The sequence below is a fragment of the Penicillium waksmanii genome (assembly GCF_028829765.1).
Source record: "Penicillium waksmanii strain IBT 27052 chromosome Unknown utg000002l:1.0-3326099.0:1.0-3328782.0, whole genome shotgun sequence".
Classification (NCBI taxonomy): domain Eukaryota; kingdom Fungi; phylum Ascomycota; class Eurotiomycetes; order Eurotiales; family Aspergillaceae; genus Penicillium; species Penicillium waksmanii.
Genome location: NW_026643249.1, coordinates 2,127,695 through 2,142,730, shown reverse-complemented (window position 1 = coordinate 2,142,730; position 15,036 = coordinate 2,127,695). Strand labels below are relative to the sequence as shown.

Here is a 15,036-nt window from a genome sequence, read left to right as displayed (position 1 = left end):
CCAGCAGATCAACCGAAGCGGCATCGCGCCATATCCATCCCTGCAAGCCACAATCCTTAACAGAGCTTCAGCAACATTTCTTTACGCAAAGTGTGTTTCCGTCTCTTGTCGGAATTTCGGAATTCGATTAGCAGTACCTTTTCGCATGTTTTATTCGGTAGTAGAGTAGCCGAGATGCGAACGACCTTATCGCATCCGCGGTAATTCCGATACAGGGCGGGTGGCCTAAAGAATTTAGACTACAGTGGTGTTCCTTTGTTGACCGCCCTGATCCCTGCCTTCCCAAGGGAACAAGTAGCTACCTGAGCTGGAATAGATTGGCCAATCTATTCCAGCTCAGGTAGCTACTAGTCTGCCATTAGAAGGCGGTCGATAATGTTCGGAAATAGGAGGTTTCAAACTTTTGCAACGCCACTGTAGTTACTCCAGAATGTTACATGTCGTTTTTACCGGCTATCGGATTTTCAAGATTCGTATCAACATGGACAACAGGTCTGATAACACTATTAGGTTGACCATCAGGACTTCTCTACGTATTGATGTCACAGAATGTGGAGTCTACATCGACCTGAGCCCAACCTCAAGGGGTCTAGTATACCATAAATCCCGAGCGACATGTGGCTAAATATTGTTTCCGCGCCTGGTCCGAGAGCTGATATACTATGCTCATTGCCTTATAGGCTCCATATGGGGTCCACCGCAGATGACGAGATATCTACGATCCGAAGAACTACGTCAAGGGCGTTTCGGTTCAAGCGTGCATGATGTTGGGAGGCGCACTTGGCCATAGACCCTTATGGTCAACAGCCGCAAGAACAAGTGTTTGTGAACTACAGTGATATGTATTTATACCAGACTGATGCAACAGAGCTTCGATTCTAGACTCTCAACTTGAAGGAATCCAAACAATTAACATCGATCACACTTTTTGTCTAAATCATCTGGTAAAATTCCCATCACAACATCATGACGGAATCATTGAAGCTGTATATATTTGGCGATGAGACTGGTGACTTCGTAGAGTCACTACAAAGACTCTGTGAGCGAAGGAAGGACGTTCTCCTCCTGCATTTCTTGGAAGAGCTTAACAAGGTTCTGAGAGATGAGGTACGCCGACAGGCTCGCGACGTGCGCGTGCAGATTCCAGAGTTCACAGATGTGCTGGATCTTGTCAGACGATACCGTCGCTCAGGATCCCGCAATCAGATCCTTGAGACTACTCTGACTTGCGTTTGCCAATTGGCAACTATCATCAGGTATTCACATTAATAAAGTATCTACGATCACAACTAACTGAGTATTTAGCTTTTTCGGCAACCAAACATCTCAATATTTTACCCCTTCTGATAGTGCTTTCGCTGGATTCTGTACTGGGTTGCTGTCGGCCTCATCAGTCGCTACCAGTCAAGACACATTACAGTTGATCTCTAATGCTTTGACAACCGTCAGAGTAGCTTTCCGGATTGGCGCCAAGGTCAATGGAGCTGCTCAACGATTGTCGAAGGATGGCGATGCTGCCGTCGCCCAGAGCTGGACAACACTCATAATAGGGGCCCAGAAAGAGGCCTCGATTGTGGCCCTGACACAATTCAACGAATCGAATGGTATTCCAAGGGCTAATCAGGCCTACATAAGCGCGAGCAGTAAAGATGTGGTTTCGATTAGTGGGCCCCCGGACACTACCTCCTCTCTACTTCAGCATTCAGAATACCTTCAAAAATTCAGGACAGTCTCGCTTGACATATTTGCACCTTTCCATGCACCACATCTATACAGTGATGACGATGTTGCGGAAGTGTTGCGGCCATTCTCTGACATGGATGCAAAGAGGAAGTTCTTCATCCCCGTCATCTCAGGCGTCGGAACTCGATACTCTCCAGATTTGGATGTTGATACTCTTATGGTAGATATCGTGAGAGATATATTGATTCGACCGCTCTCGTTTGAGAATGTCATGAGCACGGTCACAGAAACTGCGACAGCATCACCACAAAAGGATTGCCAAATCTTCTCCGTTGGGCCTTCTCAGGCGATACACAGTCTTGCATCAACTCTGAGAGCAGAGACCTCTCTAAATGTGACAACAGAAGGGCAACTCCACACGGAAACCCCCGATTATGAGCCTTTGAACGGAGCTCAGAAGATTGCGATCGTTGGAATGGCAGGTCGCTTCCCCAACTCTGACGATCTCGAAAGCTTCTGGAGTACGCTACAGCAGGGATTGGACCTACATCGACGGGTTCCTCCCGACCGTTTCGACATTGATGCGCACTATGATCCCACTGGAAAAAGTCTCAATTCTAGTCACACTCCGTATGGATGCTTTATTGAAAGGCCAGGTCTATTCGACCCACGTTTCTTCAACATGTCCCAACGCGAAGCCTATCAAACAGATCCTATGGGACGACTTGCACTAGTGACAGCATATGAAGCTCTTGAAATGTCAGGTTTTGTACCTGACAGAACGCCATCTTCCATGTTGAATCGGGTTGGTACCTTTTATGGACAAACGAGTGACGATTGGCGGACACTCAACGCCGCAGAGAAGATTGACATGTACTATATCCCGGGAACGATTCGAGCTTTTGCCACTGGTCGAATCAACTATCATTTCAAATTCACAGGACCAAGTTACAACGTTGACACAGCCTGTTCGTCCAGCTTTGCAGCAATTCAACTGGCGTGTACGTCATTATTGGCAAAGGAATGCGATACTGCTCTGGCCGGAGGACTCAATGTCATGACAACGCCAGATCTCTTCGCAGGTTTGAGTCGCGCACACTTTTTGTCCAAGACCGGATCTTGCAAAACTTTTGATGATGGCGCAGATGGCTTCTGTCGTGGTGACGGAGTTGGCACAGTTGTATTGAAGAGGCTAGAAGATGCAGAGGCTGATAGCGATCCAATTTTGGCTGTCATTCTAGGCACGGCAACAAATCATTCCTCCGAGGCAGTCTCAATCACTCGGCCTCATGGACCAGCCCAGGAATTCCTTTACAGAAAGATCCTGAGTCATACAGGTGTGGACCCTGTTGATGTCAGTTACGTGGAGATGCATGGCACAGGAACGCAGGCCGGTGATGGAACTGAAATGAAGTCCATCACAAATGTTTTTGCTCCACGCGACCAAGGTCGCCGTCAACCAGATCAACTGATGCATGTCGGTGCACTCAAGTCAAATATTGGTCATGGTGAAGCTTCTGCCGGCGTGGCATCTCTGATCAAAACTGTCATTATGATGCAAAAGAATGCTATCCCTGCCCATGTTGGCATCAAGACTACCATGAACAAAACATTCCCCCATGACCTAAACGAGCGAGGTGTTCGAATTGCTTTCAAAGAAACCCCCCTGGGTTCGCCCTGGTGAAGCAAAGAGACGCGCCTACTTGAACAACTTCGGCGCTTCGGGGGGGAATACTGGTCTTCTTTTGGAGGATCGTCCATCTCTTGTTCCAACAGGGGCAGAGATCCCAGAACAAGTTTTGTTGTCTCGCTAAGCGCCAAATCAGCATATTCTCTAGACCAGAATATCAACCGACTCGCATCTTATCTCGAAGCAAACCCGGACACATCTTTGCCAGCGCTGTCATATACAACCACTGCCAGACGAATTCACTACCCAAACCGTGTCTCTTACGCAGTGAGAAGCATCTCGGAAACATTAAAATTGTTGAGGTCAACCCAACCTAAGGCGATTAAACCTGATCCGATAAACTCTGGTAAAATCGCTTTTGCATTCACAGGGCAAGGCTCGCATTACGCAGCTCTCGGAAAACAACTTTTTGAGGACTCGCAAACTTTCCGAAACGATGTGATGGAATTCAACAGAATTGGTCAGAAGCAGGGCTTCCCTACTTTCTTACCTCTCATAGACGGCTCTGAGGAAGTCGGTTCACTCTCGCCAGTTGCACTCCAGCTTGGGCAAACATGCGTTCAGATGGCACTTGCGCGGCTCTGGCAGTCTTGGGGCATCACTCCAAAAAGTGTTCTTGGTCACAGCCTTGGAGAGTACGCTGCACTGAATGTAGCTGGTGTCTTATCTGCCAGTGACACAATTTATCTGGTTGGACGAAGAGCTCAACTTCTCGAAGAACTTTGCGTCCCGGGCAGTCATAAGATGTTAGCCATTGCGGCATCTGCGAGCTCTGTTAAAGAGACTCTCGGTGATAAGGACATTGAAGTCGCTTGCATCAATGGCCCCAATGAGACTGTCATCAGCGGTTCCGCAGAGCAAATGGAGACTTACTCGAGAACACTCAAGGCCATCAACATCAAGTGCTCCTTGCTATCGACAGCTTATGCCTTCCATTCGGCACAGATTCAAGTCATCGTTGATCAATATAGAAAGGCAGCAAGTTCAGTCAATTTCGGAACCCCAAATGTTCCCGTTATCTCTCCTCTACTCGGGGACGTTGTAACTGAAGGCAATGTCTTTGGACCGGAGTATGTGTGCCGCCAAGCTCGAGAAGCCGTGAACTTCATGGGTGCCCTCAAAGCTGCCGAGTCAAAAAGAGTCATTGATAACAATGTAATCTGGCTTGAAATTGGTCCCGCACCTGTCTGCTCTACCTTCATCAAATCATGTCTCGGAAGCAAGGCATTGACTGTGCCGTCGCTCCGCCAGAAAGAAGATGTATGGAGAACATTGTCCGGCACACTTAGCAACCTTTACTCCAGGGGACTTTCAATCGAATGGGAAGAAGTCCATCGTGAGTACGAAGCCTCTCACACCGTGCTAGCTCTTCCGAGTTACCGTTTCGAAGAGAAAAACTATTGGCTCGACTACAACAACAATTGGTGTCTGACGAAAGGTCAAAAACTTCTCGAATCAGCCGCTCCAAAGCGTCGGAAGCGCCATTTGTCAACACCGTCTGTGCAGAAGGTAACCAAGGAAGACTTTGGCAAAACAAAGATTACTGTTGTTGCCGAATCAGATCTGTCTGATCCTGATCTAAACCATGCAGTGACCGGTCATTTGGTGAATGGATCAGCTCTTTGTCCAGCAGGTGTTTACGCCGAGTCGGCGTTGACTTTGGCAGGCTACATCTACAATAAGATCAAGAAGACAGAAAGCATCGGCATGGATGTGCGTGCTCTGGAAATCATGAAACCCCTGATCGCCAAAGGTCGTGATCAAAAGGAGAAGCAAGTCTTCAGAATAACCGCCACAGCCGACCAACCTCTGAAATTATTGAAGATCAGTTATAACAGCGTCTCTGCTGACGGCAGCTTGGGAGTGTTGCATGCTACCTGTAATGTTGAGTATGGAGACACCAAAATCTGGCGTGCAGAATGGTCGAGACTGGCATATCTCGTCCGATCGCGGATCAACGTGATGAACGATGGTGTCAAAGGTCACCAGTATCAGAAAATCGACCGCAAGGGAGCTTACGAAGGTTTCTCCGGCTTTGTTGAGTACGACAAACAATACCATGGAATGAAGGAGGTAGTCATGGATCAGAAAAACCTCGAAGCGACCTCAAAATTGGAATTCCAGCCGTCCAATGACTATGGTGAATTTGAGATAGACCCTCGGTTCATCGACAATATCTCCCATCTTTCGGGATTTATTCTGAACGGATCCGGCGCCACGGACACCAAAAAGCAAGTTTTCGTATCTCACGGATGGGATCATCTACAAATTGCTCAACCTCTATCAAGCAACAAGTCTTACAGCAATTATGTCAAAATGCACGAGATCCAGAAAGCGACCATGTCAGGCGATGTCTACATTTTTGACGGAGAAGATATGGTTGCGCTCGTAGGAGGTGTGAAGTTCAAGGCGATCCCCCGAGCTGTCGTCGACCAACTCTTACCTCCTCTCAAGGGAGTCGCATCTTCCTCTTTTCGAATGGCTGCTATAAAAGACAAGCATGTCAAGGACTCGAAACCCGTCAAGAAGTCTGTGCCTCAACAGAAACCAGAGTCGACTGTGACTAAAGCCAGTCAAAAGCCACAGACTCCAGTTGCTGCGGCCCAAAAGCAGAACAAAGCAATCATTGATGATTTCCTGGCTTTATTAGGCGAGGAGTTGGGTGTGGAGCCGTCGGAGCTTCAAGATGACACCACCTTTGCTGATGTTGGCCTGGACTCCCTCATGTCGCTTTCAATCACAGGACGTCTTCGTGAGGAACTTGAATTAGAGGCTATCCCGTCTTCGCTGTTCACAGATTTCCCTACAATTGGCCCGGTGAAAGCAGTGATCATGGAGCTTACGGACAGTTCTTCCGATGAAGCCACAACACCTACCACGGAAGACGACGACCCGGCTACGGCAGATGCAGATGACACTGAATCGCTCAAAGAGATTCCTCTTGAATCCGCACCCGCGAATCCATCTTCCAGCGAAGCTATGGATGGGCTGTTAGCCATCGTCTGTGAAGAGGTAGGTATAGACCTGGCGGAGCTGCTCGAGGTGCAGCAATTTGCTGAAGCTGGTGTTGACTCTTTGATGTCACTTACCATCACTGGGAGAGCTCGCGAGGATTTGGACATGGACGTTTCGTCCTCGTTCTTCGTGGACTATCCTACTGTCGACCAGGCAAGATTAGCCATTACATCTCTCATGGGCAGTGGCGAGCAGACCGGAACCACTACACCATACAGCGTCAACGATGATGCGAAGTCATCAACGACCTCTTTGACTGCTAGCTCGGTGATTTCAGCCAGCGCTAAGCCTGATGACGATTTGGAAGTGCAAGACATTAGTCAGTCGACTCGACCTGCAACATCAATCGTACTGCAAGGCAGTCTTAAATCTGCGTCAAAGACTCTATTCCTTCTACCGGACGGATCAGGCTCGGCAACCTCATATGCTGCTCTTCCCAAAATTTCACCAGATCTATGTGTCGTCGGTCTCAATTGCCCTTTCATGAAAACTCCTTCCGAGTACACGACCGGAATCGACGGCGTTGCTTCACTGTATCTTTCTGAAATTAGGCGAAGACAGCCCGAAGGTCCATATATTCTCGGCGGATGGTCTGCTGGTGGTGTGTTGGCGTATGCCGTGGCATGCCAACTGACTGAAATCGAAGAAGAGATTGAGGCTCTCCTCTTGATCGACTCGCCTTGTCCAATCAATCTGCAGCCATTGCCATCTGAGCTGCTACATTTCGTTGACTCACTGGGATTACTGGGGGTTCAAGGATCAGCGCCGAACTGGTTGATCCCCCATTTCGAGGCATCAATCAAGAACCTTGCCGATTTCATGCCATATCCCATGGACCCGGAAGAAGCACCAAGAACACATATCATATGGGCTAGCGACGGACTTGTGTCGGAATCGGATGAGAAGCAGTTTCCGAGATCTGATGCCGAGATGAAGAGTGTCAAGTTCTTACTTGATGATAGACAGAGCCTCGGAACCTATGGATGGGAGAAGTTGGTTGGCTCGGAAAACATCAGCGTGGATTTCATGGAGGGCAATCATTTCACAATGATACGCGAACCAAAGGTAAGTTAACCCGTATCTATCCCTCACGCATGTGCAGATACTAACATTCCCGGACAGGTAAATCAATTGCCAACTATTCTAGATCGCATCATTGGTGCATAAGGTGTTGGATTGATATTTATCAGAGAAGAAAGGCCGGAGGTTGTAAACTTATTCTCATAAACGCTAGGATCTCCTATTTATAGAAATTCATCTGATATTTTAACTACTTCTTTACGATCATGCGATGGAGTAAATCAGTAATGACTGAGATTCTGGTAAAATGAACGCTTAAGCTGGTGTCAAGTGTAGCCATTTTAGGCGTTCTATTCACAGCGACTCGGCGCTGTGGTGTACGGCGCTCGGTAAGCGCAGGTCAGTAGTTGTATATAGGGTATTTTACCTGACCGTCTTGAAAGCCGCCTCTAACTTCTCAATATAAAATATAAAATTACCAATGTTCTATATACAATTTTGAACAAAACTACAGTAGTACCGCAAAAGTTTCTACTATCTAATTATCTACTATCATTGACTATTGGTCTAGGTAATAGCAAACTAGTACCTACCTAAGATAGAGTAGAGTAGCCAATATATTTCATCTCAGGTAGGTACTAGTTCTCTTAGAAAGGGGAGGTTAGAACAGAGAAGTTACAGGCGGCTTTCAAGACGGTCAGGTAAAATACCCCTATATACAGCTATTGACCTGCGCTTATCGAGCGCTGTAGTGGTGTAATAGGGGAACAGTAATTAGAAACATGTCAAAATTCAGATATCAGATCGATTCCTGGAGATACAGGGTATCTTCAAAGCAGCATAAATCGTAGAGAAGCGGTCCCCAAAAAAGGAAAAAAAAAAACTAGAACGTTTAGAAATGGAACCCCTGCGCCATGCTATGCAATACGCCAAGGAAGTTATCAAAACACACAGAGAAACGCCACCAACCCAAGAGAAAGGAAGATAAAAAAAGACGCGGAAAGTGGATTATGGCCGCGAAGATGGACAGTGTTCCAAAAATCATACCAACCCTAGCGTGGCTCGGAGTAATCGTTCAGAGCAACACAGACAGCGCCGCGGTGGTGTCCGCTGTATTGCCGGATGATGTTACCAGTGCTGAGTTCCCATAAACGCGCGTAGTGATCGCTCGATACTGTGACCAAATAGGCCGAGTCAGCTGAGAACGCGCAGTCCCACACCCAGCGCTGGTGGTTGACGAGGGTGGTTTCGAGGAAAAGGGTGTTGCTGGCAGGATCCATGGGCGGTCCATCTGGGGTGGTAGTAAAGGTCTGTTGCGAGGTATCCTCACGGGGAGTGCTATCGGTGATCCGCAGGAGGTCTCGGTCTGTGGTCGAATCCCCGAAGATGCGCATCAGTTCGTTGTTCTGATTCTTGCTGGTGGAATCGCCATTGCTTTCGCTATTCTCGTCAGGGTCTTTCTGGGCCTGTCGCTCATTCCATTCTTTGATGGCGACCTTTGCTGGCGCGTACTCCGCGTCCAGATTCCACACCTTTGCGGTGTGGTCTGCGGCGCAGGTGGCTAGGTGTTTGACGTCGGGGGATAGAAGAACGCGAGTGAGGTAGTCCCTGTGGGCTTGGAAGCTGCAAATCGGAATTATGCGCGTGGTCTCGTCAGTGATGACCATTCGCCAGATGTAGACGTTTCCCTAGCACCTCGGGTTAGTACGGGGTCACATAGCCGGGGATATTGGGAAACATACGACTTTGTTTCCCGCGCAAAGCAGAGATCCATCGCTAGCGACGCTAACGCTGAGTACGGATGTATCCTCGGCGGGAATCAGCTGGTGGGTGCAGACACTCTCACCAAGATCCCACACGCGTACCATACCAGCTTGATCTCCACTGATGAGCTCGCCCTGGTTCGGATGAATGACCACATCGTTGACGGGAGCCCGGTGCACGTAATTGCGTTGCAGACTACCCGTGCGTGTATCCCAGACTTTGACAGTGCCATCTTCCGAGCTGGTGACCATCCACTTGCCTTCGCAATGGAATGCGACACCGGTGATGTTGTTGGTGTGGCCCTCAAAGGTCATCACAGGGTTGGGGTTTGTGGACTTGATATCATAGAGCTTGACATTATTGTGGCCAGCAGCAGCGAGGAAGCGTTTGTCGGGAGTAATGCAGAGTCGGTTGACCTGGGAGTCGGGGTGTTGAATGGTTCGCGAGCAGATGCCGGACAGCGCTTCCCAGAAGCTGTTGCCGAACGGTTAGCATTCGAGATGCCCCACTTGATCGAATTGAAACATTCGGAGCTTGAGAAAGCTTTGACTTACCGGATGGTATGGTCATACCCCGCTGCGACAGACAACTGCGATCAGTTCGAGCTCGGGAAGAATGCGGGGAGCTTCTTGATAAACACGGTTTACTTACCAGTGCAGAGAATAACGCTCATACTGGCACAATATTATGGAACAACGGTAGATTGGAGGGGAGATATATGGCGCTTTCAAGGCGAGGAGACTTTGAGCGACTGGGGACCTGGAAAAGAGGCTCAATAATTCGGAGGAGTTGGAGTCGGCGATCGGAGGCCCGTTGCACTTGGGACTGTAGCGATCACGTGTTGGAGGCGGTGACACGATACTGCCGCGTCAAGTATACGACATACGAGTATAGAAATGTACAACCCCACGGACAGTACCATGATGCGCTATGTCGACTGTAGATATTCACCAGATGTTAAATAACACCAGGCGTGTGGCTAAAGTGTTCTGGGTTCTACTGGAGCGAAAATGCAGAAGGCACTGTTGTGAAACGATTCCATATTCAGGGCAATCGCTAAGCTATCGAATTCTTAACTAAATACATCGTGCAGAGAAGTATTGTTGCCTCTCCATGGTGTACCGGCTTATGCGAGAGAAGCGAAAAGCCGTAGCATTATGATTCTTGGGTACTGCACCTCATCGGGCCAGCTCTTCTTCCATCATTCGGGCCAGCTCGTCATCATCTGGATGGTAGTCCTCCTCTCCATTCTCATTATGGTGCTCATCTGACTGCCCAGGTAGCTGTTCCACGAAGAGCGACCAATCATCATCGAAGCAATTATCTGCTAGAGCTTCGTACTCTTCAACAGAGGGAACTGCAGTGGGCTCAGGTTCCTCGTCAAAAAGGCTATTGAAGCTGGAACTTGAAGTAAGCACGCGGTTGCTGACTTGGACATTTGACGCGGAAGTCCGTGAAGAAGGTGTCTTTGTAGCCGTGGAGGAGGAGGGCATCTCCTGGCTACGTCGGATTTGAAGATTTGTTTGTTCGTAGGATTGCATGCAGGCGACGTCAGATGAAATGAGAGCAGCATTCTCGTCATTCCTGATCTTCTTCCTCTTGGGATCCGGTAGCGGAGCTACCAACCCTTTGCGCTGCTTGGACACTAAGGCAGAACTTGAACCTTGAACGGGGGAGATATTGTCGAATAGAGCTTGAGCGGCCAGTCGGACATTCAACGGCGGTCGGATCCAATCAAGCTTCTTGTGTCTGAGGACGTGACGAAAGTCGGTTAGCTGGGTTTCAATTGCTGGTGGGCCGAGTTGAACAGTTGGGAATCCTAGGGTACTCACATCCTCTGCGCCGTCGTCGGTGAGATCAATCACCACAGCATCCTGGTGGGGCACAGCAGGGGTTCGGTTTGGCATCGATGAAATCGAAGCTGGTGACGGGTAATTGGCTGAAGAAGCCTTGTTGCTGGACTGCATGCCGAGTCCCTCCAGAACCTGCATCGGATCCACGCCTGGAGCCTTCAAAGCAGAGATCAAAGAGCGATGCTCAGCCAAGAGTTGATCATACGCGCCTTTCCATGGCTCGGATCCGCCCCAGGAGTTTGTCTCGGGAGATTGCCGGGATGGCAGCGCGGGCGATTTCTGAGAAGCCCGGTAGTCGGTGAGAAGGCTATTGTGTGTTCTGGCCAGACTGGCATACTCATTCTGGCAGCTCTGGAGTTCAGTTTTGAGGTTCCTGGTGCGGGTCTGCTGTGTAGATGTCACGCGTCGTAGCGTCGTGATTTCTGCCTCCATTTCGTCGATCTTCAACTTTCCCGTACGCGGATCAGGCTGGGTGTAGCTGAGGAGTTTGTCCCGATACCTATTGCGCTCTATGACGAGAACGTTGATCCGGCGTTGGGAGTTTTTCAGCCGATGCTGAAGGGCCGAGCTCGAAACTTCCACATTGACAGTACGGGTGTGCAGAGACGGGGCGGAAGGGTAATACTTAGAGCACTTGGTAAGGTGACAAGAATGGGACCGCTCGTTGAACAGTTGGGATGGAATCCGCAGTGTCATGAGGGTCCAGTCCGAACCGAGTCATCGCAGCGACGCTGGCTGGGTTGCTGGATCCTGCAGCCGAGAATACATTCGTGGAGATCATGGGCGAGGCCCGATTGGCGAGATCCATACGGGACTGCGTCTGCATGGCCAGCGATTCGAGGGAAGGCGAGGGAACCGACTGGCATGAACGCTTGGGTGGTGTCTCGGCTTCGTTGGGGAGAGACCTCCTCGAGGGAACGCTTGGCCGGTGTCGGAGCAAGGGTAGGGATATCGATTTGATGGACGATGGGATCAAAATCAGTCAGAGGATCGAAGTTATCCATGAGACTGAAGTCGAGATCCATGCTGAGGTCGAACTCTGAGAAGTCCATTGTATGGGCGAAGGATTGTGACTGTGATCCAGGGGAGAGTGTAAGCCCCAGATCCTCAAGTGCAAACTTGCCTGACTCGCCTGAGTCACCCAGGGACAACTCACATTGCTCCATGATGTCGTTCATTTTGCACGGTGGATACGGTGATACCATGCTCAAACTTATTCAAGGCATGTTGCCTAACGATAACCGCCGTGCCTTTCTGCCTGCAGGTTCTCCTGATGAAGACAAAGGCTGAAGACTGGCTATTTATTGTTAGACAGGCACACAATAGATGATTCAAGAGAAAGATGGGGTTTGACCTTCGCTCGATGTTCACTGGGATGAGTTGATGAAGTGAAGATGACTGCACAAATGTTTACCTTTTTCCTTTTTCTGCCTGGATGATGCTCACCGCCCCGATATTTCTGACCGCCTGCTCCACTCAACCATGGCATCAATCAGCCATCGTCCCTGATAACCTCACAGGGGCTGGTATGGGGGATTTCCGGTGAACTATATTATGATTTTTTTGTTGATGGACTTCCTACTTATGAGATGTTTTATGCTTGATTGAGTTATGGTCTAAACTGCTTCAGCTCCTTATTGATATTTATTTCCAGCGCTATCCAGTACATGGAATTGTGTCGGAGTAAGACCTTTAAGAGGGAGTAGCCTTCCCATCCAGCTGTATCAGCCACTACTCTATAACGCATGTAAACATTGGAACTTCTTCAGGGGCTGACTCGGAAGTATCCGACACGGGCCCAAAGCAGAAATAAGCACTCCTGCGCCTGCAGTTGAAACGCCACAATTCACAAAGAAACGGCTAGCCAACCTTATTTCGGCAGCTGTATCATAAACAGGCCATATTTACATGGTAGAACTAAAGACTCCATGGAAAACAAAATGATTTTATCTATATTGATGACTATCCACAAATCTAAAGCGTAGATATCAACCCAAAGTAGGCAATCCAAGCATGACCCAGCGCTATTGATCGTTGAAATCGTAAGATGTCAAGGCAGAAAAAAAATAATAACTAGAGAATCCGGCCAATATGGCACATCAAAAAGGTTGTTCAAAAATAGACCCTTGATAAAGGGGAGTCTGATCAGCTCAGCTCAGCTTAGCTCAGAGCATATCACCACCCAACAGTAGATGCATTGACCTGGCAGAAGACATACAGTATACCTGAACAGATACACTCTAGTCCGTTGTGACAGCATGAGGCTCGACGTGTTGTCTCTCCCGGTCAACAGAAGTCGAACGGCCAGTCGAAGAATCCACAGCGGAAGTCTTCTCCATCTCGCGCCAGTCAATTCCCTGAGACTTCAACTGCTTGCGCGCCTTATGGCCGCCACAGCAGGACGCGCAGCAGGAGCCGAACTGGACGATGAAAGCGATCAGACTGAACCCGGAGGCAATCCACATAAAGACCAGCATCTGGGTGCCGACGTGGGCATGAATGTTCAAGCTGGGGTCAGCATTGGTAAATACGGTAGAGAAGATCTCGAACATGACGGTTGCCACGGCGGATGCGACGATGGTGACGAGGGCGGTGAAGAAGGCGAAGAAGAGCATTGGTAACGAGCGCAGCCAGATAAAAGTCCTGCGACGGTGCGGAGGTTGACCGGCGGGTGTGATTTGTGTGCCGTTGGTACTGGCGGCGGCCCAGAGCTTGATTGTTTGTGGGGGCCGCGAGGATACGGCGAGTGGGCTGATGAAGATCATGATAAAGTTGAATACGGCGGCGGCGATAAAGAGGCCGAACATCCAGTGTGAGGCAATCCGAGCCAGTTTAAGAGGGTCCTCGATATCACTGGGAAGAGCAACTGCGGGGGAAGAGGTTAATATGGTTGTTCATATTGACATGATGTATCCTTATATCAAGGACTGGGGTGGGGTTGATGGGAAGAGGTAAACGTACTACTAGCGCCGGCAAGCAGCTCATCTAGAATGATTTCGACTGGGTTGAAGGCATAAAGAGACTTGGGCTTGGAGCAACTGGTAATTCCCGCATTGTTGTAGCCCTCGCAGAAACCCCACAGGCCGACCTGGTAGAAGTCGTGAAGGCCGATTGAACGGGCGATGGAGTTGATAAGGACGGCATTAGGCACGGAGACGGGGATAATATCTGTTAAGTCGAGGTAGAGAAAGTAGGTACTGCGCAAGACTGGTTTGTTGGAGAGGTTGCCAATGCAGACGAGAAGGACAAAGATCCAGGCGAGGAGATATAGCATGGACCGTATGATGCGATGGGTGTGTACTGTAGACGCGCGGCGGCGTGCGAGAGGACCATTGGAGCTGCGAAAGAAGGGCAGCTTGCGGGTAGCGCCAGAGCCTGAGCCTGAGCCTGAGCCATTGGTACTATCTGGCCCGTCGATCATGGCGAAGATGAATATGTTGCAGTGCAGTGCAGAGCAGAGCAGAGCAGAGCAAAGCCGAACGGGGTAGGCAGGGCAGGGCGGCACTCAAGCAGGCAGGTGTCAACGGAAGCAGGAGTTTTATTTCTCCTAATCAGATCGGGGCTTGGAGCTGCCACGGATCGTCAGTGGCGTTCCACTAGTGGGCCTTAGTGAGGGCGATCATGAAATCAGTGGAGTGAGTAAGGGGGGGGGATGGATATAGAAATTAGATAGAAGGATAGGATGCGAGGGAAGAGAGGGAAGAGAGGGAAAAGAGGAAGAAAATTGGGAGCCAGGAGAGGGATGGGGGAGGTGGTGTACAAAGCTGGTACTCCGTAGGGACAATTGGACATGAGAAAGTCAGAAACTCACGATGGCCAGACCGGTTGAGATGTGAGATGGGTGGGTTGCTCAGGGTCTCTCATACTATTATTGGCTTATCGGCCGGGCACCAAGTGGCGACAACGTCAGCACTCATGGGCTAAGTGGTTTGTAGTGGGGAATACATGGAGCAACTTCGGGATTTAGTGTAGCCTAGAATTACGGCACTGACTAGCGACCCAGTGACGGTG

At 49.5% G+C, this 15,036-nt stretch overlaps 4 protein-coding genes across 4 annotated transcripts; 2 read left to right on the top strand and 2 right to left on the bottom strand.

Annotated features, from left to right (window-relative positions):
* Positions 1-966: 966 nt before the first annotated feature.
* Positions 967-7,568, top strand: N7481_002487 (type I polyketide synthase; the record flags this gene model as incomplete). Its single annotated transcript, XM_057261706.1, has 4 exons — positions 967-1,256; positions 1,306-3,353; positions 3,375-7,453; positions 7,536-7,568. 4 exons carry the CDS (start codon positions 967-969, stop codon positions 7,566-7,568), a joined length of 6,450 nt encoding a protein of 2,149 aa, XP_057126638.1.
* An 892-nt stretch (positions 7,569-8,460) lies between these two features.
* On the bottom strand, positions 8,461-9,845 carry N7481_002486 (WD40 repeat domain-containing protein; the record flags this gene model as incomplete). The annotated part of the gene is made up of 4 exons (XM_057261705.1): positions 8,461-9,096; positions 9,151-9,646; positions 9,727-9,748; positions 9,824-9,845. 4 exons carry the CDS (start codon positions 9,843-9,845, stop codon positions 8,461-8,463), a joined length of 1,176 nt encoding a protein of 391 aa, XP_057126637.1.
* Positions 9,846-11,240: 1,395 nt separating this feature from the next.
* Positions 11,241-12,068, top strand: N7481_002485 (uncharacterized protein; the record flags this gene model as incomplete). The annotated part of the gene is made up of 3 exons (XM_057261704.1): positions 11,241-11,323; positions 11,493-11,662; positions 11,782-12,068. 3 exons carry the CDS (start codon positions 11,241-11,243, stop codon positions 12,066-12,068), a joined length of 540 nt encoding a protein of 179 aa, XP_057126636.1.
* A 1,197-nt stretch (positions 12,069-13,265) lies between these two features.
* On the bottom strand, positions 13,266-14,446 carry N7481_002484 (SUR7/PalI family protein; the record flags this gene model as incomplete). The annotated part of the gene is made up of 2 exons (XM_057261703.1): positions 13,266-13,891; positions 13,987-14,446. 2 exons carry the CDS (start codon positions 14,444-14,446, stop codon positions 13,266-13,268), a joined length of 1,086 nt encoding a protein of 361 aa, XP_057126635.1.
* Positions 14,447-15,036: the final 590 nt, after the last annotated feature.